The sequence below is a fragment of the Suncus etruscus genome, chromosome 3 (assembly GCF_024139225.1).
Source record: "Suncus etruscus isolate mSunEtr1 chromosome 3, mSunEtr1.pri.cur, whole genome shotgun sequence".
NCBI lineage: Eukaryota > Metazoa > Chordata > Mammalia > Eulipotyphla > Soricidae > Suncus > Suncus etruscus.
Window position 1 is genome coordinate 164,731,422 of NC_064850.1, and position 22,467 is coordinate 164,753,888.

A 22,467-nucleotide genomic window follows, 5' to 3' on the forward strand; every position below is an offset into this window, starting at 1 on the left:
ATTTTTTAGGTATAAAATTCTTCATGATTAATTTACAGTCATACAATGTATACCAACCATCACCAGTGCACATTTCCTGCCACTAATGTCAACAATTTCCCTCTCATCCTCCCTGATGCCCTTTTCCCTTCCACCCAACTTCTGCCTGCCTTTGGGACAGGCACTTTACTTCACACTCTCTCCCGTTTCTTTCCTCTCTCTTCCCTTTCTTTCCTCCCTCTCTCCTTTCTTTTGTGGTTTGTACCACAAATAAAGGGATGTCAAAATGTCCTTTTGATATTAGACCTCTAATTGCAATCTTCACTTTTTGTGGAAGTTACCTACCATGGAATGGTCCTCTTGATTTTCATCTTTATTGTCTCTGGACATCATCCCCACACTGTCTTTTATTTTCCTTATATCCTGGTCATGAGTGAGATTATTAAATGTTTATTCCTCTCCCTCCAATTTATTTCACTCAGCATAATACTCTTCATGTCCATCCATGTATAGCAAAATTCATGACTTCATTTTTTCTAACTGCTGTATTGTATTTCATTGTGTAGATATACCACAGTTTTTTTAGCCACTCAAAGATGGCATTCTTGAGTGATACACAGAAATAGCCTCTGAGTCCTATTTACCCAGATTCTAAAATGAGCAAACCCAGGCTAAGTGGGGAGGACACTTTGGCTACCTCTGGAGGCCAGGATCATGCCTGGGCCTGCTGAAATGAAGTCCAGAAGCAACTGGCCCTCCTGCCTGGATGCCCTTGACCATCCTTCTGCACCATCTTCTTGATCTCCCTGTGTGTGAGTGCCACCTCCTGCCAGGGAACTTGATTTCAGCAGGTCCACTGTCTGCACAACATCCCTTCCTCTCTTTCCCTCCTCACCAAAGTCTTGGACTCTGTTTGGAGACTCTGTGCTCACAGATAACATAGGGATCTTTGAGCATTCCTTATTTGAGGTTTGCCACCATCTCTCTTAAAGTTTGTCTTTGGGGGGCTGGAACAATTATCACAGTGGTAGGGTGTTTGCCTTGCATGTGGCCCACCTAGGATGAACCCAGGATTGATTCCTGGCATCCTATATGGTCCCCCAAGCAAATTTCTGAGTGTGAAGCAAGAGTCACCTCTGAGCTCCACCAAAAAGCGTATTTGATGGGGTTTTAAGTCTTGACCTCAAGTTCACACTTTTTTCTAATATTTCTGTCTATTACACAGTCCAGTAATATTTTTCCCCTGCTCATCTGAATGATGTTTACAAATGCATTCTTTTTTAAGACCCCTACTAGTTTTTGAAGGAAATCTAGAGTTTCTAAATCTTTATTCCCTCAACTGTGGAGGGGAAACAGTGTCAGAAGGATCACAGAGGTAGATCCTTGATTTCGTCACCCGAAAGTCCGCCACTCCCTGAATAAGTGATACAGCTCAGGTGCATCTGCCTTCTGGGCCTCCTAGCTTGTGGCTCGACCTCTGCAGTTGAAGGAGGTTTGCTTTGCAGGTTTCTTCCTGCACACTCAGCTGCTCGCTGAGAGCCCACGAACACATGGTGCCAAGGGAAAGAACAAAGACTGGTAATCTTCCTATTCTCAAAAATCCTATTATCTGCTTGTTGAAAACAGACATACACATGTGCAAAGTTGCCTGGCAATGCCAGGCAGTAAATGTAAAATGCCATCCGAGTTGAATGGGCTACATATCCGACATGAGTTCAGAGGCAAGGCCAAGATCACTTCCAGCTGTGGTGGTCAGGGAAGGCCTCGTCGAGGGAGATGCGCCTGCAAGCTGGGCATCCAGGGAAGACAACAGCAGGGGTGGCTATCAGAGGCGGAAACCCCACTCACCTTCAGGGTGGCTGGATGAAGAAATGCATGCTTTTATACATGCATGATTTTTAAAGGTTCCTTTTCTCTGCGTGTGTGTTCCCTGCCTGCCTGCCTTATCTGTGTGAATGGGGAGTATGTACCCTGTGAGTTGGGGTGGCCCAGGGTGAAGGCTTGGCCCACCGGAGGAACTGCTTCCTGATGGATGTGAGTGAGGGTCTTGAATGAGTTGTTTGGAAGTTTAGCGGAGGGTAAAATAATCAGAGACCTGCTACAGCTGAATTCATAAATTTATTTCTGAACAAATAATGGTGGGTAAAATTAGCAGACATCTGGAAGAGGCACATATTTCAAAGTTATTTTGGTCTGATCTATAAAGCGCACTATGAGGAATATGATTGGTAGCTGGTCTTAATAAACAGTTAGTGAGCTCTGCCTGCCTAAAATGCAAAACAGATGTATCTTTGTTCTTTGAAACTGACTTTGATGAATAAACTATATGTGACGTCAGGTTCAAGCTATTGGATGTCTGAGTCCTACTCAGAAATATTTTAGAATATAAAAAAAGTTTCCATGGTCGACACCGAGAGAACAAAGTGAATTCCAGTCACATTGCTGCTCACATTTAAGCAGGTTCAGAAATTCAGAGAGGCCTTCGTCCAACAGTCCCTTTTGGTATTCTGGGGGCATTGTTTCTCAGATGCACTGAGGCACCCTCCCATTTCACAGCTGTGAGCTTCAAGACGTGTGGTTCTCAGCTGTCACTGCCTGGTCTTTTTGATGGTCATTATTGCTGCTTTGCTTATTTGTACAAATGCCTCCTAAGAGAACAGAATAGGTTTCTGCAGCAGTGATCCAGTGTCTGGAGACTGTGTGATGTTGCCATTCCCCCCCATTTGTTTGGTTATGAATGATGCGGGGTTTTTAATCATTAGCATCTTGGCTTTGCTGGATGTTTTTGGCAGACTGGTCCTTCAGCCAGCTCTGTGCTGTGCTCTGTGCATCAGGAAACCAGCTCCATCTGCAGGTGTTTCGTCCATAAACAAGCATCAGCCACGGGCTCCTCTTTCTTTTTACGGAAACCCTTTGGAATTTCACTTTCAGATACAAGTACTTGGAGCAGTTGGCAGCTGGGTCCCACGAGAAGGAACTGAGAAGCCAGAGTGCGAGCCGGGGAAGAACTGACCTTTCCTTGGACCTGACCTCTGCTGCAGATACTGCTGCTTCCATCCCTCAGAACCAAAACCCTTTATCTCCCGACTCCCAGGAGACTCCTGGGGTCTCCTCCTCCGCATCCCCAGAAGCATCGCAGCATCCCCCAGGTAAGGGGTGTGGGGATTAGCCAATTGACAATGGGTGGGTTCCTTAACATCCTGTTCCTTCTGGGCATTAGGAAATGTATCCTGCATGCAAAGCAATACCAAAAAGTGACAGAGGGGAAGCTGAAACTAACCTGGGCCACCACAGAGAGTGTAGACGGCTTCAGAGTCTCTTATATTTAAGCAAAAGTATTTCTAAATCTTGCCTGTGTAAAATGATTAGAAAGGGAGAATATTGAAAATAAGACATTCATTGACATTTTAGCCCTTAGTCACATTAATAGTCTCTAAATTGGTTACTATTTATTGGATCAGTTCAATAAAGTGACTACTTTGAAATGTTCTCACCCTGTGAGTTGTTGGTCTGGTTTAAATTAAACCAATGGAGAAAAGAGAAGAAGAAAACTAAACAAAGCAAAGGAAGCAAAGGAAAAAGATATTACGAACCTGGTGAAAACAAGTAAATGTTGAAGAAGAAAATAACTGGAAGTAGTAAAGATGACTAGTATGGTGTGTGGGTATAGAGGTTCATGTATAGATAGTCTCTCCCTGTAAAAAAAATTCCTGTCATCTTAACTTTATTTGGAGAAAAAGGCAATCCTGTCTACTGCAGGCTGGAATTGTCAGCTTTTTTTCTGTTCACTCTACAAACTGCTGGTCGAGTTTCTTACTCAGTAACAGAAAGGCTAGTTCCTGGGCACAGGTGCCCATCAATGCATGTTGCCTAACTCTGCTGCTAGCTAATTGTTTAAGCCAGTATGATGGCTGGCAGCCTATTGTAGACTTAGCCAACTGAAGACAACAGAGATGCTCAACTCTTAAGTCTAGGAGAGTTAGCTAAATATGGTGTAAAGTTTAATTTAAACAAGGCAGGACTCCATGACCCCAGCAGAACTGGATGTAACCAAGCCATCTGCTTTTCTCCAATTCTTTGGCTCTCTTGGCTCAGAGTTCATTTTGCAGGAGGAGCCTGGCTCCCACCACAGCTTCCCTTCACGTCCAGTTCCTCCTGGTCTCTGAGCCAGGGAAGATGGTCCCAAGCAGATGGCTCGGTCAGAGTTGAATAATGTTGGTCTTAAAATATTGAAATTCTGAGAAGCAGGAAAACAGATTGATCTCCAACAGTGCTTTCCACAGGCTGCACCTCTGTAACTAAAGGTGGCATTTTCCAAAGCAATATAAGATATAGACTCTTGCAGAGTTGTGGTTCAGTACTTCATCTTGGGATCTGTAACCGTAAAAGCTGTACCTCCCACATTTTTATAGAATGGTTGTCTAAACTGTGAAGTACAGAATGGCCTCAAGCTGAGAAGAAACTGCCAGCATCTATAAATATTTTTGGTCCTCAAAATTTTTAATCTACTTGATGTTTGCTTATGGCAAAAAGACAATTTGTCAAGTTTTTTTGTTGCTGTTTGTAGTCAAGCTCAAGTCTATTTCTATCTATCCTCCCCAAAAGCAGAATATTGGAAACTTTAACAAGAACAAACCAAATCATTATTTTGTATATATACAAAGTGCACTTTGTGTATAAAAATCAAGCAATTTAAGTATCTTTCAGAAAGATAAATAACAAATGTTTTCTCTGCAGAGAAGAGAGAAATAGAGACAATGTTTGAAATACAAGTGATAACTTGTATCTGAAAGAAGTGGGCTTGAATTTAGACATTAGAACAAATTAATAAAATTGCATGGGATATCTAATTTCCCTAAAAAATAAAACCAAGGACAATGTCTCTTGTATCTAGAAAATGTGTCTATTGCATGTTAAGCAACCATCATCCACATCATTTGGAACCAGTCAAGTATACTAAACTCCTTGTCATCATAGATAACTGAATTATGCACTTGGTAATTATAAGTAAAGGAGAAGCAATGCTGCAGGAGGGTGGGCTCCAAAGAACAGCGGGAACTTCTTTCTGATTTGGGGGCTTTTACCTCAATGATGGACTGCTAGCCAGAAAGGTCAATCTTGGTTATTTTGCTTCTCTTCTTTGGAAACTTTTTGCCAGCATCTAAGCCATAGGCTGTGTTTTTTTAAAGCAGGCTCTGTTGTCAAATGCTTATCCCTAAAACTTTCAATATTCCAACAGCTGGAGGAAGAATAATTCCTATAATTGCCTGTGCAGATGTTCTGCATCTAGCACCTGGAGCTGTGTGGTCTACACGTGCCAGCGTAGACTCACTTTTTTATTCTTTCTCCTTGGGGGAGGGAGAGGCTAATAACCCCTTTTTAATTATGTGTCTCAGCCTCTTTCCTCTCAAATGCAACTACAGGTACCACGAGTCTATTTTTACAGAAGCTCACATAGGTGGGTTGACTCACTTAAATCTTGTTGGCAACACTTGAGGAGTAGAACTCAATGTTTTGACCCTTATTTCAGCTACCTCTCAGGGTACCCCACCCATTTCTGTAGGGATATTCACATTATCCCAATTATTTCTTTACTTTTATTCTCCCCAGCATCTGTAAAACTTGAGGCTGACATTCAGAACTACAAATTTACCACCAAATGGATAAATATTTTATATTGGTGGTGGGCTACACCTGCTAGTATTCAGGGCCTATTTCTGGCTTTGTGCTCAGGAGTGATTCCTGGCTGTGCTTGGGGACCAACCACTACAAACTCCAACCACGGCTGGTAGAGATATAAGGCAAGCACTTAGCCCCAGTACTATCTATCTCTCTGACTCCAAATACTTGACATTGAGTTATATTTACCTTAGGATTACAGGTCATTTACTTGCATTCTAGGGAACTTTCAACGAAAGAGGTATGAAAGCATCAAACATATTTTTTTACAGAAAAAAAATTTTTATTTAAACAACTTTATTACATACATGATTGTGTTTGGCTTTGAGTCATGTAAAGAACACCACCATCACCAGGGCAACATTCCCATCACCAATGTCCCAAATCTCTCTCCTCCTCACCCAACCCCCGCCTGTACTCTAGACAGGCTTTCTATTTCCCTTGTACATTCTCATTATTAAGATAGTTCAAAAGGTAGTTATTTCTCTAACTAAACTCATCCCTGTTTGTGGTGAGCTTCATGAGGTGAGCTGTTACTTTCAGCTCTTTTCCTTTCATGTCTGAAAGTTGTTATTGCAAGAATGTCTTTCATTTTTCTTAAAACCCATAGATGAGTGAGACCATTCTGCGTCTTTCTCTCTCTCTGACTTATTTCACTCAGCATAATAGATTCCATGTACATCATGTATAGGAAAATTTCATGACTTCATCTCTTCTGACAGCTGCACAATATTCCATTGTGTATATGTACCACAGTTTCTTTAGCCATTCATCTGTTGAAGGGTATCTTGGCCGTTTCCAGAGTCTTGCTATGGTAAATAGTGCTGCAATGAATATAGGTGTAAGGAAGGGATTTTTGTATTGTATTTTTGTATTCCTAGGGTACATTTCTAGGAGTGGTATAGCTGGATCGTATAGGAGCTCGATTTCCAGTTTTTGGGGGAATCTCCATATCGCTTTCCATAAAGGTTGAACTAGATGGCATTCCCACCAGCAGTGGATAAGAGTTTCTTTCTCTCCACATCCCCACCAACACTGCTTGTTCTCATTCTTTGTGATGTGTGCCAATCTCTGGGGTGTGAGGTGGTACCTCATAATTGTTTTGATTTCCATCTCCCTGATGATTAGTGATGTGGAGCACTTTTTCATGTGTCTTTTGGCCATTTGTATTTCTTCTTTGTCAAAGTGTCTGTCCATTTCTTCTCCCCATTTTTTGATGGGATTAGATGTTTTTTTCTTGTAAAGTTCTGTCAGTGCCTTGTATATTTTGGAGATTAACCCCTTATCTGATGGGTATTGGGTGAATAGTTTCTCCCACTCAGTTGGGGACTCTTGTATCCTGGACACTATTTCCTTTGAGGAGCAGAAGCTTCTCACCTTAATATATTTCCATTTGTTAATCTCTGCTTTCACTTGCTTGGAGAGTGCAGTTTCCTCCTTGAAGATGCCTGTAGTCTCAATGTCCTGGAGTGTTTCACCTACATGTTGTTCTATGTATCTTATAGTTTTGGGTCTGATATTGAGGTCTTTCATCCATTTGGATTTAACCTTTGTACATGATGTTAGCTGGGGTTCTAAGTTCAATTTTTTGCAAGTGGCTAGCCAGTTCTGCCAACACCACTTGTTGAAGAGGCTTTCTTGGCTCCATTTAGGATTTCTTGCTCCTTTATCAAAAATTAGGTGATTGTATGTCTGGGGAACATTCTCTGAGTATTCAAACATATTCCACTGATCTGAGGGCCTGTCTTTATTCCAATACCATACTGTTTTGTTAACTATTGCTTTGTAGTACAGTTTAAAGTTGGGGAAAGTAATTCCTCCCATATTCTTTTTCCCAATGATTGCTTTAGCTATTCTAGGGTGTTTATTGTTCCAAATGAATTTCAAAAGTGCCTGATCCACTTCTTTGAAGAAAGTCATGTGTACCTTTAGAGGGATAGCATTAAATCTGTATAATGCCTTGGGGAGTATTGCCATTTTGATGATGTTAATCCTGCCAATCCACGATCAGGGTATGCGTTTCCATTTCCGCGTGTCCTCTCTTATTTCTTGGAGCAGAGTTTTATAGTTTTCTTTGTATAGGTCCTTCACATTTTTAGTCAAGTTGATTCCAAGATATTTGAGTTTGTGTGGCACTATTGTGAATGGGGTTGTTTTCTTAATGTCCATTTCTTCCTTATTACTATTGGTGTATAGAAAGGCCATTGATTTTGTGTGTTAATTTTGTAGCCTGCCACCTTACTATATGAGTCTATTGTTTCTAGAAGCTTTTTCGTAGAGACTTTAGAGTTTTCTAGGTAGAGTATCATGTCATCTGCAAACAGCGAGAGCTTGACTTCTTCCTTTTCTATCTGGATTTCCTTGATATCTTTTTCTTGCCTAATCACTATAGCAAGTACTTCCAGTGCTATGTTGAATAGGAGTGGTGAGAGAGGACAGCCTTGTCTTGTGCCAGAATTTAGAGGAAAGGCTTTCAGTTTTTCTCCATTGAGGACAGTATTTGCCTCTGGCTTGTGGTAGATGGCCTTAACTATATAGAGAAAGGTTCCTTCCATTCCCATCTTGCTGAGAGTTTTGATCAAGAATGGGTGTTGGACCTTATCTCTGCATCTATTGATATGATCATGTGTTTCTATTTTTCTTGTTGTTGATGTTGTGTATGATGTTGATAGATTTACGGATGTTAAACCATCCTTGCATTTCTGGGATGAAACCTACTTGATCATAGTGGATGAGCTTCTTAATGAGGCATTGAATCCTATTTGCCAGCATTTTGTTGAGGATCTTTGCATCTGTATTCATCAGTGATATTGGTCTGTAATTTTCTTTTTTGCTAGCATCTCTGTCTGGTTTAGGTATCAAGGTGATGTTGGCTTCATAAAAGCTATTTGGAAGTGTTCCTGTTTTTTCGATTTCATGAAAGAGTCTTGCCAGGATTGGTAGACGTTCCTTTTGAAAGGTTTGAAAGAATTCATTAGTAAATCCATCTGGGCTGGGCTTTTGTTTTTGGGCAGACATTTGATTACTGTCTTAATTTCCTCAATAGTGATGGGTGTGTTTATATATGCTACATCTTCTTCATTCAGCTCGAAAGATTATAAGAGTCCAAAAATTTATCCATTTCTTCCAGGTTTTCATTTTTAGTGGCATAGAGTTTCTCAAAGTAGTTTCTGATTACCCTTTGGATCTCTACCATATCAGTAGTGATCTCTCCTTTTTCATTTCTAATGTGAGTTATCAAGTTTCTCTCTCTCTTTTTCTTTGTTAGTTTTGCCAGTGGTCTATCAATCTTGTTTACTTTTTCAAAGAACCAACTTCTGCTTTCGTTCATCTTTTGGATTGTTTTTTGGGTTTCCACTTCATTGATTTCTGCTCTCAGCTTTGTTATTTCCTTCTGTCTCCCTCTTTTTGGGTCCTTTTGTTGAGTACTTTCTAATTCTATGAGCTGTGTCATTAAGCTATTCAGGTATGCCCCTTTTTCTTTTCTGATGTGTGCTTGCAAAGCTATAAATTTTCCTCTCAGTACTGCTTTTGCTGTGTCCCATAGGTTCTGATAGTTTGTGTCTCCATTGTCATTTGTTTCTAGGAAGGTTTTGATTTCCTCTTTGATTTCATCTCGGACCCACTGGTTATTGAGTATGAGGCTGTTTAACTTCCAGGTATTAAAGTTTTTCTTTTGTGTCCCATCGTAGTTCAAATACAATTTCAGGGCCTTGTGGTCAGCAAAGGTAGCCTGCAAAATTTCTATCCTCTTGATATTATGGAGGTATGTTTTATGTGCTAGCATGTAGTCTATCCTGGAGAATGGCCCATGTACATTAGAGAAGAATGTGTATCCAGGCTTCTGCAGGTGGAGTGTCCTGTGTATATCTACTAGGCCTCTTTCTTCCATTTCTCTTTTCAGGTCTAGTATATTCTTGTTGGGTTTCAGTCTGGATGACCGGTCAAGTGTTGACAATGCCATGTTGAGGTCTCCCACAATTATTGTGTTGTTATTGATAATTATTTTTCAGATTTGTCAACAATTTTATTAAATATTTTGCTGGCCCCTCATTTGGTGCATATATGTTTAGGAGAGTGACTTCCTCCTGCGTACGTATCCCTTGATTAATACAAAATGTCCATCTTTGTCCCTTACAACTTTCCTAAGTAAAAAGTTTGCATCATCTGATATTATATGACCACTCTAGCTTTTTATAGGTATTGTTTGCTTGGATTATTTTCCTCCAGCCTTTTATTTTGAGTCTATATTTGTTCTGAGTATTCAGGTGCGTTTCTTGTAGGCAGCAGAAGGTTGGATTGAGTTTTTTGATCCATTTAGCCACTCTGTGTCTCTTTTTTTTTTTTTTTTTTCGGTTTTTGGATTTTGGGCCACACCCGGTGACGCTCAGGGGTTACTCCTGGCTATGCGCTCAGAAGTCGCTCCTGGCTTGGGGGACCGTATGGGACACCAGGGGATCGAACCACGGTCCATCCTAGGCTAGCGCAGGCAAGGCAGGCACCTTACCTCTAGCGCCACCGCCCGGCCCCCACTCTGTGTCTCTTAACTGGTGCATTTAGTCCATTGACATTGAGAGAAAGAATTGTCCTGGGAGTTGGTCCCATCTTTATATCGGAGTTTTGGTGTGTCTGTTGGTCAGTCTTAAAGTAGGCCATTCAGTTTTTCTTTTAAGAATGGGTTTGAGTCTGTAAAGTTTCTGAGCTGTTGTTTGTCTGTGAAACCATGTATTGTTCCTTCAAACCTGACAGTGAGTTTTGCTGGGTGCAGTATTCTAGGCGAAGCATTTATTTCATTGAGTTTTGTCACTATGTCCCACCACTGCTTTCTGGCCTTGAGTGTTTCCGGTGACAGGTCTGCAGTAAATTTCAAGGATGTTCCCTTGAATGTAATTTCTCTTTTCGATATTGCTGTTTTCAGAATTCTGTCTCTATCTGTGGGATTCGTCATTGTGACTAGGATGTGTCTTGGGGTATCTTTTCTGGGGTCTCTTTTGGTTGTTACTCTTTGGGCATGCAGGATTTGATCGCATATATTCTTTAGCTCTGTAAGTTTCTCTTTAATGATGTTCTTGACCGTTGATTCTTCCTGGAAATTTTCTTCATGGGTTTCTGGGGCTCCAATGATTCTTAAGTTGTTTCTGTTGAGCTTATCATAGACTTCTATTTTCATCTGTTACCATTCTTTGAGTAATTTTTCCATTGTTTGATCATTTGCTTTAAGGCTTTTTTCCAATTTCTTCTGCTGTATGGAATTGTTATTCGTCTCATCTTCCAGTGTATTAATTCTATCCTCAGCTGCTGTTCACCCATGGGAAAGTTCAACCATGTTTTTCTTCAATTCATCTACTGAATTTTTCAGATCTGTTATTTGACCTGAAATTTCAGTTTGGAGTTTTCTGAATTCTATCTTCAAATTCTCTTGATTCTTATTTGTGTTCTCTTCTATACTTTCTTTGAGTTCTTTAAACATCTTCCATATTGCGACTCTAAACTCCTTATCTGAGAGATTGACTAGTTGGTTGGTCATGTTCAAGCCATCAGAGTTGCCATCATCATTCTCTATGTCTGGCGCTGGCCTGCATTGTTTCCCCATTGTCACACTTGTATTGTGGGTTTTTCTACGTGTTGTGGTTGTATTCATTGGCTAAATGATGTGCACGGCTGGGAAGCAAAGCAGAGCGGCCGTGCTCCTCTGGCTCCACCGTTTCTGGGCTTGTAAACCCACCTCCAGTGAATGCTTAAGGGGAAGGCGAGCCATCCTTAGATGAGCCACACACAGGATGAAATCAGGCCGAAAATGGAGCACAGCACAGAAGACAGGCAGATAGAGGTGCTGACATCTGAGTTCCAGCAGAGTTCAGTGGTTTCTTCTTTCTGGGCTTGTAAGCTCGGCTCCAGGGAAGGAGATCCATCTGCAGATGAGCCACACACAGGATGAAATCAGGCCAATAATGGAGCACAGCACATAAGACAGGCAGATAGGGGTGCTGGCATCTGAGTTCCAGCAGAGTTCAGCCTCCAGCACAGTTCTTAGTGTGATTTTTTTTCTCCTTGTTTCAATGGCGTTCTTTCCTTAGAAAGAGCGAATGGCCACATAGCGAAGCGGAGCGGCCACCTCTGCTGGAGCCTCTTTTCGGCCCACTCCCAAGAGGTTCAAGCGACAGGACAGGAGACAGACACACACAGACAGCACTCACAATTTCTCACGGTCGGGCCCCACTGGGCAGGCGTAGTTTCCAAATCTTCCTTTCTATTTTATTCAGAGTCAAAATTGCCTAAAAAGCAGTCTTTCAGGGGCCAGAGTGTTGGCGCTGTGGTAGGGTGTTTGTTTTGCATGTGGCTGACCGGGCACATAGCAAGGTTCAATCCCCAGGCATCCCATATGGTCTCCCAAGAATCAAGTGTGACCTCAGCGGAGGCAAGCCATCAGGGGATGTATGCCAGAGAAGATCAAAGTTCCCAGGTTGAAGCAAGCCAGGGGAAGCCCCAAAATGTCTGCCGAGCTTAAGGGACCCAGCAGAGTCTGTCTTATCCACAACTCCTGCCCAGAAAGACACACCTCAGTCGAGGCATGCCCTCAAGGGATTAATCATATTTTTGCTTCTTAACCTTCCTTTTATAAAGTTTATTTTAAAAGACGGAAGAGATAATGAGAAACCAGAATGTATACAATCACACACATGCTTGTACATGTGCCAACAATAGCAACCTGTATCATCTACTGGGATCTTTCTGTCAAAATCTTCCCAACTAAATCTGCTTTAACTTTTGTATAAATTACACCACTGTCCCCAATATCAAGTTAATATGTGCTTGAACTAGTTTCCATCTGGCCCCTGTGTAGCTCAGATCAGATGTTTGTCCCAATACTGCCTACACTTGGTGGTGATGGTCTGAATATTTTTCCTCTGTGCAAAGCTCAGACCCACGTGAGCAATAATCATTTACATATGTCCTCATTTGCACTTGCTGGTAATGAATGGAGACAGCCCCAAATTTAGATAAACAAGGAATGGCCTCTTTCATCATTCACTTGTTTCATTATCCTTCTCTTATTTTTATGGAATCGAGCTATCTACATCAGAATACCTATAAAATAAGCTTATTTTCTAATATTTTAAGGCGACTTGGTAGACAGATTTGTAGTTTTCACTCTTCAGAGAAAAGGATACTGTGTTCTATTGGGATAGAGTTCACAGTATGATTCATAATTTGATGATTAAAAATAATAATAAGCTATGTCTCTACACCTGAAATCAGCACAGCAAAAACACCTATTTACTCATTGGCACAGGAAGCCTGTTGCAAAGTGGAAAAATGACACATTTGAAAGTAAAATGGTTGTGGTCCTTATAAAGTGGTCAGGGTTGAACTTTATTTCCTGCAGGAAGAGACATGTTTCTACTTTGCTTCCTAGCTTCCAAGTTTCTTCTGGGACTTTTCATTAGAAGGAAACTGCTAATGAGAATTTATAAGTGCCTTTCACCACCAATGCAGCCATGAAAACTTACAGATTGCTAAGCCCTTTTTGACTTTTAGCTCAGTAGGCTGATACTTTAGCTCTATATCTCTTATGAATAATGCTTGGCCAGGTGGTGCAGGCCTGACAGGGCAGTATTTGGGGGCTCTTAGTGCACTCTTAGGTGCACAGAGTGGTGCTGGCGAGGTTGGGGGTGGGGAGGTAGGTTGACATAGGTGCTAGGGATTTGAGTCAGGGTCTACCACATACTTGGTGATGTTATTTAAAGTAACATTTAAATTTTTACCGTCCTGTATTTTTATGGCAGATAAATATATTCATTAGTGACTTTTTAAAAACTAATTGGATTTCCAGGCTTTTCCAATTCCCTTATTATTTGGTGTTGGAAAAGTCAAATGTTAATGAGATGGTCATGGCTTATTCATCCAGCATGTATCTGAAAGTATTGCAGATGTGATAGATATGATAGACAGTTATACTTATTTTTTTCTCACTTATCCAAGAATTTAGAATACTGGTAAACTGGGAAATTCCTCAAACTTCTCAATCCTTAAAACTGTACAAAAAATATAGAATGAGAATTGACTCATATTCAGTTCATATAAATGGATAACCATTTTTCATATCAATCGAATTCATTATCACAGTGGCTATCACAAGGTCCTTGACTGAATATCTTTGTCCCTTTCAGACATAACCTGTGCATCTCCTTTAGAGTAGATTCTCATCTAATCCAGGGATTCTTATTCTTTTTTCTTTCACATCCCTTGTCACCCAAAGTACCTGTCAAATAGGCATACAAACCAAATATTAATAATAAATCATAAACACACTTTAAGGCAATTTTTGCATGACCTTCACCTGTGACCTCATGAGGTGACAAACTTCAGTTAAAGAAGCTAGAACCTCATCCACACAGCCAAGGGTCACTCTGCCAAATGTCCTATTTCCCACTAGCACAGTGTCAGCGGGATAGTATTGGTCATAGCTGGTTCCCTTACTGAAGCTCTCAGATGCCTCCTGCCTCTAGATTATTGTGATAGTTTGCCTCCAGGCAATCATACCTCTTCATCACTCTCTTCACTGCTGTCCATTTGATGCCATTCGGTCAATTATGAATCTTTTAGGCTTTCCACTCAAGTCCCTGTCTGCTTGGCTTAAACTTTGAGTGAATTTGTGAAACATTGAATTTTTCTGCTTGCTGTCTCTCAAGTCTCAACAAATGAAGGAAAGCCCAACTTTCCTGCCTTTTTTTCTTCCTAGACCAGAGGTATCCAAATTTATGTAGTCTCTAGACTCCTTTTGAGGAAAAAAGTTACTTAGTATTCCCTTCTTTAAAACCGTCAAGAAAAGGGACCAGAGAAATAGCACAGCAGTAGGGTGTTTACCTTGCTTGCGGCTGACCCAGGGCGGACGTAGGTTTGATTCTTGGCATCCCCTAGTGTTCCCTGAGCCTGCCAGGATTTCTGAGCACAGAGCCATGAGTAACCCTGAGTGCCCCCACAAAAAAAGTGTCCCTTCCCTTCCTCTTGCACACAAGGCTAGGACCCCCCCCCCACCCACACCACAAAAGGAAGAATCACCTACTTTAGGAAACACTGGAAATAATAATTACATTGCAGTTCCTTGTAACATATTTTAAACCATTAAATAGTCTTGGGGTTGAAAAGATATTATAGTGGGTAGAATTCTTGCCTTCCCTGTGGCTGACTGAGGTTTGATCCCTGACACCCCTTCAATTCCTCCTCTGTACCACCAGCAATGGTCATGGAGTGTAGAATCATGAGTAGGCCCTAAGTACTTCTAGGTATGGCCCCCCCAAAAATCTAGTTGTAAGTCTTTTGGAGTGTTTAAAGCATAATTTTTTTTTTAATTTTTGGGCCACACCCGGTAATGCTCAGGGGTTACTCCTGGCTATGTGCTCAGAAGTAGCTCCTGGCTTGGGGGACCATATGGGACACCGGGGGATCGAACCGCGGTCCGTCCAAGGCTAGCGCAGGCAAGGCAGGCACCTTACCTTTAGCGCCACAGCCCGGCCCTTAAAGCATAATTTCTGTTTAAGTATTTAGGATACATTATGGAAATATTGTTAGAAGAGGCTTTTATTTTTTGTATGAGACTTTTATAGATGTCAAAAGATGGCTTTTATATTTACCTTTTATATTAGGTATCTACAACTATGATGGATCTAAGATGTTACTTTTTTTGTTGTTGTTGTTTTTGTTTTTGTTTTTGGATCACACCCAGAAGCACTCAAGGGTTACTCCTGGCTCTATGCTCAGAAATCGCTCCTGGCAGGCTCGGGGGACCATATGGGATGCTGGGATTCGAACCAATGACCTTCTGCATGAAAGGCAAATGCCTTACCTCTATGCTATCTCTCTGGCCCTAAGATGTTACTCTTGTTGTGAGCAACATCAAATGCATAAGTCAGAGACAAAAGACTTATTTATCCTCATGGCAACAATCGTTGCCAGGGTGCAATTCTGCCATTTTCTCAAGCCACACATTCCAGAAGGTGATGTGACTAGACCCAAGTGATAACTCCAATGTATAACTACTGTTTGATCTGGAAATGAACCCTAAAGCTTAGGGACCTCAAAACTTTTACCACAGTCAGTACCCAGGGTTTCCTTTTTTTTTTTTCCCCCCAGAGGGAGGCCTTTTCTCTATTATCAGATTTGTTCTTTGTTTCTTATTTTATTTTGCTCCAGGGAGAGACATTCTTTTGCCTGCCATGGCTATTTGCTATGCAAATATTCTTAGAAAGTCCAAAGCATAGAAAAGTCTCTGCTAGTGATATTGTAAGCCTGAGAGTCCCATTGAGAATTCTGCTCGGTGACACCATGTGACTATTCAGTACCTAAACGGTGCTGTACGCTCTCGAGCACGCCTCTGTGTTTCAGAGCCCTCTGAATGCTGAGTACTCACTGAATCCAAATTCAGCTCATTGAAGCATCTACCCTAAAGCCTCTGTTAATTTCTCTTTTGTGTGTTCCTTGTGTTTTGTGCATATCTGAGATACAAAATGATAGTAGTTCCCTCTATCCATTTATCAGTGTGTTCTTCAGAAAAGGGCCCTCTCTCCCTTCTGCTCACCTCTGTTCTCTCTCAATGTGGAAGCAGAATTCACATTTAGCAAAGGAATCAATGAATGGATAAATAGTTCCCCTGCTTGTTCAAAGCAAATACATCAGCCTACACAGACATCTTCACTCCTGTATGCAGAAACAATTATTTCTAGGGTCATGATGGAAGACATAGCATTTACTGAAAAGATCCTTTATAAAGATTAAAGAAATCATCGTGACCTAATGTAGAGAGGAAGTTTTGCTGAGAGTTGATACCATTTGCCTGGGCCATTCCTTTATGAAGAATGAATTCATTATTTCTCAGAATGGAGATAGCTGGTAATCCCTCCTCTTAAGAGGGTGAAAGCTGGAATTATCCTGGGCAGTAAAATCCTTAGGTGAATTCAGCAAGAGGTGCACTTTGTGTATTTACTTAAAGTTTTTTTCCCCAGAAAAATGGACAGCAAGCCAAATAAATGTGGGGACCCCTGGCCTAACTCTAAAAGAGGGAGAAAGTTCAGTGGATGGTTCTTGGCAAGATAAGATATTTATTGAACCACATCTAAAACTCTCCTTATTTTTAGTCTATTCAGTTTTTGATGAGTGGATTTGCTGACTGGTGTAGGTAATTGAGCCTGTGACTTAGTGGAAGTCACACCCATCAGTGAGTTGATGTAAATGAGGAAGGGTCAATTTTGGGGGGTGAGAATTTAAAAGAGGTGTTTCATTCGTATTCTAGTCACACATCCGCTGGTTCTGCTTGGGCTTAGACTTGCTAGAATCAAGGAAGTACTAAAGTGTTCTTTAGTTATTATTCGTTGTTATGATCTGATAATGTCTCTCGACTTCAGATCACATTAGCCTAACCAATATTTGAGGAATGATACTTTTCCACATCAGATTTTATGTGCCTGGAACATGAATATAAAATGAATTTTGTGGCTAATCAGTTCAGAACATCAAATTAAAAGTAATTTCATTATCTGAGCCCTGAAAAAAATGAATTAGCCAAAAACAAAAACAAAACTCTTGTCCTCAATTTGTTTTCTAGGTGTCATTATTCAGGACTATCCATTTCTGTGAGAATTTATTTCCTCAAAACTAGCAGCTTTTGTTTTGACATCAGTGTTATTTTTGTCTGGGGATACAAGAGCTATCAGTGCTGTTGAAATGTATTTCCATTTAGAAATCATACTTTATCTTCATCCTGTCTTCCTACTTGTTTTAGGAAAACAGGCCTGGAGCTCTGCTAGCCTTCCTGGCATGAAGGACACTCAGGAAGTTTTTTAGAAGTGGAAATTAATAATTTATGTAATTTTTATTATAATCAGTTCAGCTTGGGTATATGATCCATTAAGAACAAAAAAAGAAGGCCATGGATCTGTGATTTTCCTTAAGTACCCTCCTGATTCCTTGTTGAATTGCTGTGTCACATGTGATTTTAGAGATTAAGAATTTGTATTTATCGCTGGATGTCCCATAATTACAAGAACAATATGTCTTACCGCATTCTACTGAAACTACATGAAGCCTTGATTATAGAAACTATATGTGGAGATGTGGAATCTTTAAAGTAGCACATCTAAAAGGAACTTGAAGGAATATTGACGGTATAATTCCATTTTAAGAGGTGGTTTAAGCCTCAATCAGTTTGGAGAATTGATCTGAATTTTGGAACAGAACTGCACTTAATTTTGAAGGTACATAAATGTATTAGACCGATGAATCAGTGTTTTACAGGTGATAAAGTACTTCATAATACTGTATGAAACTTGAGCAGACTGTTTCTAACCATCCTAATGGAATGATTTCTAAAGACCAGTGATTCTCAGTGAGTAGAAGCAGTTCCTACTTTGCTCCAGGAACATCTGTCTGGGTTGCTATAAATGGGCACAGCAGAAAGCCTGTCTAGAGTACAGCCTGTGTGGGGAGGGGAGGAAGGACACTTGGGATATTGGTCATGGGAATGTTGCACTGGTGAAGGATATATATAGATTTCATATATATATATATATTAAAAAATCAAAAAAAGGAAAAGACCTCCCAATTCTTACTACAGGCTGTGTTCTTTACACTGACTGTATAGAAAGAGGAGGTACAGTAAATGCACCTCATATACGCCTCAACACAGGCCCTTTGCCTGGTCTGTATTATGAAATGGGGGGAAAATGGGCACTGTGACGGAAGAGACACTATTAAGATATATAGAGGTGTAGGGTGTATCCCATCAAACCCAAATGCCCATGAGTGGAGCTTGAGAACCCCTGCTCTCAAGTACAACAGAGTGAACAGTTTAGCAAGAAACTGGCCTAACACCAAAGGCCAAGTCTAAAGAATTTTCCAAGTTGTGCTCTTTCTCTCTTGGGACCATTCTCACATTTATGTGATTAAACCAAAGTTTAGTTGATGGTGTTAGTTATTAACTTAGAACTGGGGAGGTCTCTGGAATCTGCATAGTTTGGAGCAACTGTTATAGAACTGGCTGGCTCTCTCCTTGGTTTCATAAGTCCTGCCAGAAAGCCAGGCCCTGGCAAAGCCACCAAGACCCCATCACAGATTGAAATTCACTGAAGCCACCCAAAGACTTAATAAGCTCAGATCTTTGTACCAACAATTTATCTCTTCAAAGAAAAATTGCATGACAAGATAGTCCAATGGGACCCTTTGGACCCAGCTGTCCGGGACAATGATAAAAGCAGAACTGAAACATTCATGCCTACAGTATGTTTTGGTTTTGGTTCTTTATGAAACAATGATATACTTCGCCTTTACTGTTTTAGTCTCTCCCCACACTGTACTTCATGATATACAACTCAAGATTTCCAGAGAGGTCAAACATATTGCCATGCCTTGAATCACTCATCAAGGTCCTGTAGCAGTAGATGGCATGGAAGGAACTGCTTGCAGAGTTGTGGAGAGGGACCCAGTACATCAGAGTCTGGAGAGGCACACAAACGTATCTGCTGGTGCCGCTTCTCCTCCTCCTAGGCCTGGAGAAACTTGGTGAATGACTAGGCTGGAATCTGAGAAGAGTAGTAGCCTTGGATGGGAGCTCACAGAAGAGGAATGGTGGCTTTACAAAGCTTTTGCTCAAGAGACCAAAGGTACATGCCTTCCATGCACAAAGACTAGGGTTAAATGGCTGGAGAGATAGCCTAGTGGGTAGGGTGTTTGACTTTCATGCAGCCAACCTGGGTTCTATCCCTGACATCCCTATAATCCTGAGACTGCCAGGTGTAATTTCTGAGTGCAGAGCAAGGAGTAACCCCTGAACGTCATAGGGCATGCCCCAAAACACTTTTTCAAAAAAGGAAAAGGACTAGAGTTAATTCCCTAAAACTACCTGGTGCCTAAAACACCACTGCGTACAGCCCTGGAGATTCTTTAAGCTCTGGACCTCAACAGCATCTCATTGCTGGACCAAATCCTATACCAGTTCACTAGGTTAATTTTCTGTACCCCTAAGAATTGCAGGGCTTTACAACCTTTATCCAACTGATTACACAAGAGTGCATAAGGCACATAAATTCTTCATCTCTTTTCCCATCAGTAGCCCACCCATCTGAGAGAAAGCAAAACTCAAACACAAGGGCCCTCTATGTCAAGGTCCGCTAGAGCAGAAAGGAGCCTGGGTCTGTAGGAGCAGCGTAAGATAGCCAGGGCAGGGTGGCCCTGGAAGAGATCTCTGGTTTCCATGGAATATTGACCTTCATATAGTTGATGTGTGAATTCAGTGGTGTGAGGTGTGTCTGGCCCTCAGAACTGTTCCTGGATGAGGAGATGCTCACTGTAAGATAACTTTGGTTTTCACTTAAAGTAGAGCTAATATTTAGTAAGATTTTCAGGAGCAGTTGTGGAGGTGACACTGGGCTTTGGGATGGACAATGAACTAACTATGAAAGTCAGTGTCTTCTCCAGAGCTATGCAGACTGGATATTCCAGGAACGTTCCCCAGGCTCAATTTGGGAAGCTTCAGGGAAAAAAGCACCCATCACCTTGTTCTTCACCCAACTGGGTACCTTTTCATTATATAATAGGAACACCTCAGATTTTCCTCTTGCCCTGAGCTGCTTGCTCTGGAGCTCCCCCATATTCTCACCTCAGAAAGGCCCTCACCACCATCATCTGTGATATTTTTTCCCTGAGTGAGGTTTGCCTGATCAGTGGCGACAACCAGCTTCCTTGTTTCAAACGTGCAGGGCCCTCAACCTTTCTGGTATTTCTTCCACATCACATATATCTTGTTTCATTTTTAATGCTTCACTTAGATACTTTTTCTGCATATACTTCCCCCCAACTCCAACCTTAATATTTAAAGTTTCCCTGAATCAAGTCAGAGCAGGCTGTGGCCAAAGCCATTCCTTTGGCCTTTGATAAAAGCATCCAGCAAGGCTATGAGCCCCTCAATCTGCTCTCATGACCCACCCAGGAAGATCCAGCCCAGTCTGATGCCTTTTCTGACTCCAGGGCTTTCCCACCATAGCTTCCTTTTACTTTCTAGACTTCCATCCATGTCAGAGAGAATGAATGCCTGGGCACCAGCCCGTCTCTTCTCATGCTCCTTCCCTGCATAGCCCTGGAGATGTAGTGTCTATGTTCTGCCATGGAGGTGGTGGGCATGGGCAAGAGCGGGGATCCTGGCAGATCCTCTCTGTCAGAGATGCATTACCTTTCATTTCTGAGCATGCTTTGAAGATGAAAATGGATTTGTGGTATCCTTAGTAGCATGTGCTCAGAAGTAGGACACCAACTCTTCTGGTAGCTACCTGGGCAGAACCTTGACCATTCCTGCCTTCGTGTAACTTTCTGAAGATGGAGAACCTCCAAGTGCTGTGAAGTCCTGGGGATTTAGTAGAGAGCCATGCTCTGTCTGGCACCATGCCCCTCTGCTCACATAGAACCTCCTCCAGGGGATTTCTTGTCTTCTTTGGCCATTGATTCCTTGTCTTCTTTGCTAAAGCCCAGCTGATAGACATCTGCTGTTTCCTTCTTCATTTCTTTGCCTGAAGCCTTTATTTTCTGGATTGTTTATGCCGCAAAGACCAGGAACCTCTTCTGCAGCTCGCAGTTTTTACTGTAGATGAAAGTCATCTTATAGAAAATGAACATGGCTACTTCTCAGTTGAGTGTCTATGCTCATCTTACTCAGAAGGCCTATCGCCTCACATCCCACATCTCCTCATCCCACAAAGCCTGTCACCCCACATTATCCCTTATTTCACAAGAGCCATCCACCACCTCACATGGCCCCTCACTGCACATCCTGCTTTTCTTCCTCCCTTTCTTTTCTGTGCCCAGAATATTCTCATGTTTCCCCATTTAACCCCTTTTGATTCTCAGCCTCAACTGTCATTTTCACAATGACACTTTTGTAACCACCCAGACCTTGTCAAGACCCTTGGTATCTCTCCTGGAATAGCCATCACACTTACATGTATTTTTTCATAATTTCCGGTAGGAGTTGGGAGGCCAGGGTCTTTCATATTCCTAGCAGGGGCTTTCCCGCCCCATGCCATGCAGAGGTCAAGTATGGCAGAATCTAAGGGTCATTTTTTTCCTTTGCCACTTCCTGCATGACAAAGGGTCTGTCATGTATCAGTGTCTCTCTTTGCCAATACTATCTCTGAGCCAAAGAGGGGCTTGCTGCATGCTGGGACTAGCAAAATGGGAAAGTTGGAAGTCATTTAACCCCTCCTTGCTGACAAATGGCTCAGCTTCCTTAAAGACTTCTACCCACCTGCTGTTCTGCCTATTTTCTGAATGAGGAAGGATCTGGCTACCACCCCCTGTGAGACCAAAAGACAGCAGGTCTGGCTGCAAACAATGATTGAAAAGCAGGAAGGAAGAGGCAGACAATGCCCTGAATGAAAAGGAATGAGAAAAAGGAACAGAAAAGCCTTGGAATCCAGGGCATGGGCATCACCCAAGACTTTCCTGGATAGCAGTGTGAGAACTTGATAGTAGAGGCTAGCATAGACCCATGCTGGGGCTTTGGGACATGAGAGAGATCTGAAGTCTCAGGCCTTTTCACCCTTTTTGCTAATTTCTTGTGTTACCTTAATGCAATCAGAAAAGGGTTCTTCCTTAGTCCTATTTTTTCCTGGAACTTTGTCAATGGTTATCCAGGGCTCACACTTTAGTACCTGGTCACATGGATTCTGTACCCTTATGGATAGTTCCTTAGGTTCTATGTCCCTAGCCAAGAGGTGAGCCCTCTAATGCAGGATCACTGTTCGTTTCTGTTACAGATTCCCCCTG

General features: G+C 41.7%; 2 protein-coding genes and 1 non-coding gene across 5 annotated transcripts in view; 2 read left to right on the forward strand and 1 right to left on the reverse strand.

Annotated features, from left to right (window-relative positions):
- The window catches only part of RPRD1A (regulation of nuclear pre-mRNA domain containing 1A), a 1,137,547-nt gene that overhangs the window by 638,817 nt on the left and 476,263 nt on the right, over window positions 1–22,467 (reverse strand). The window lies entirely within an intron of this gene.
- FHOD3 (formin homology 2 domain containing 3) overlaps window positions 1–22,467 on the forward strand; it is a 514,974-nt gene that overhangs the window by 406,671 nt on the left and 85,836 nt on the right. For both annotated transcript variants that reach the window (XM_049769642.1, XM_049769643.1), the window contains one exon: window positions 2,911–3,128. In XM_049769642.1, the coding sequence (XP_049625599.1) occupies window positions 2,911–3,128 (218 nt within the window). The remainder of the gene's footprint in view (window positions 1–2,910; window positions 3,129–22,467) is intronic.
- LOC126005199 (small nucleolar RNA SNORA51) lies at window positions 18,247–18,380 on the forward strand. The gene has a single exon (XR_007494370.1). It is a non-coding gene; the product is annotated as a small nucleolar RNA SNORA51 (small nucleolar RNA).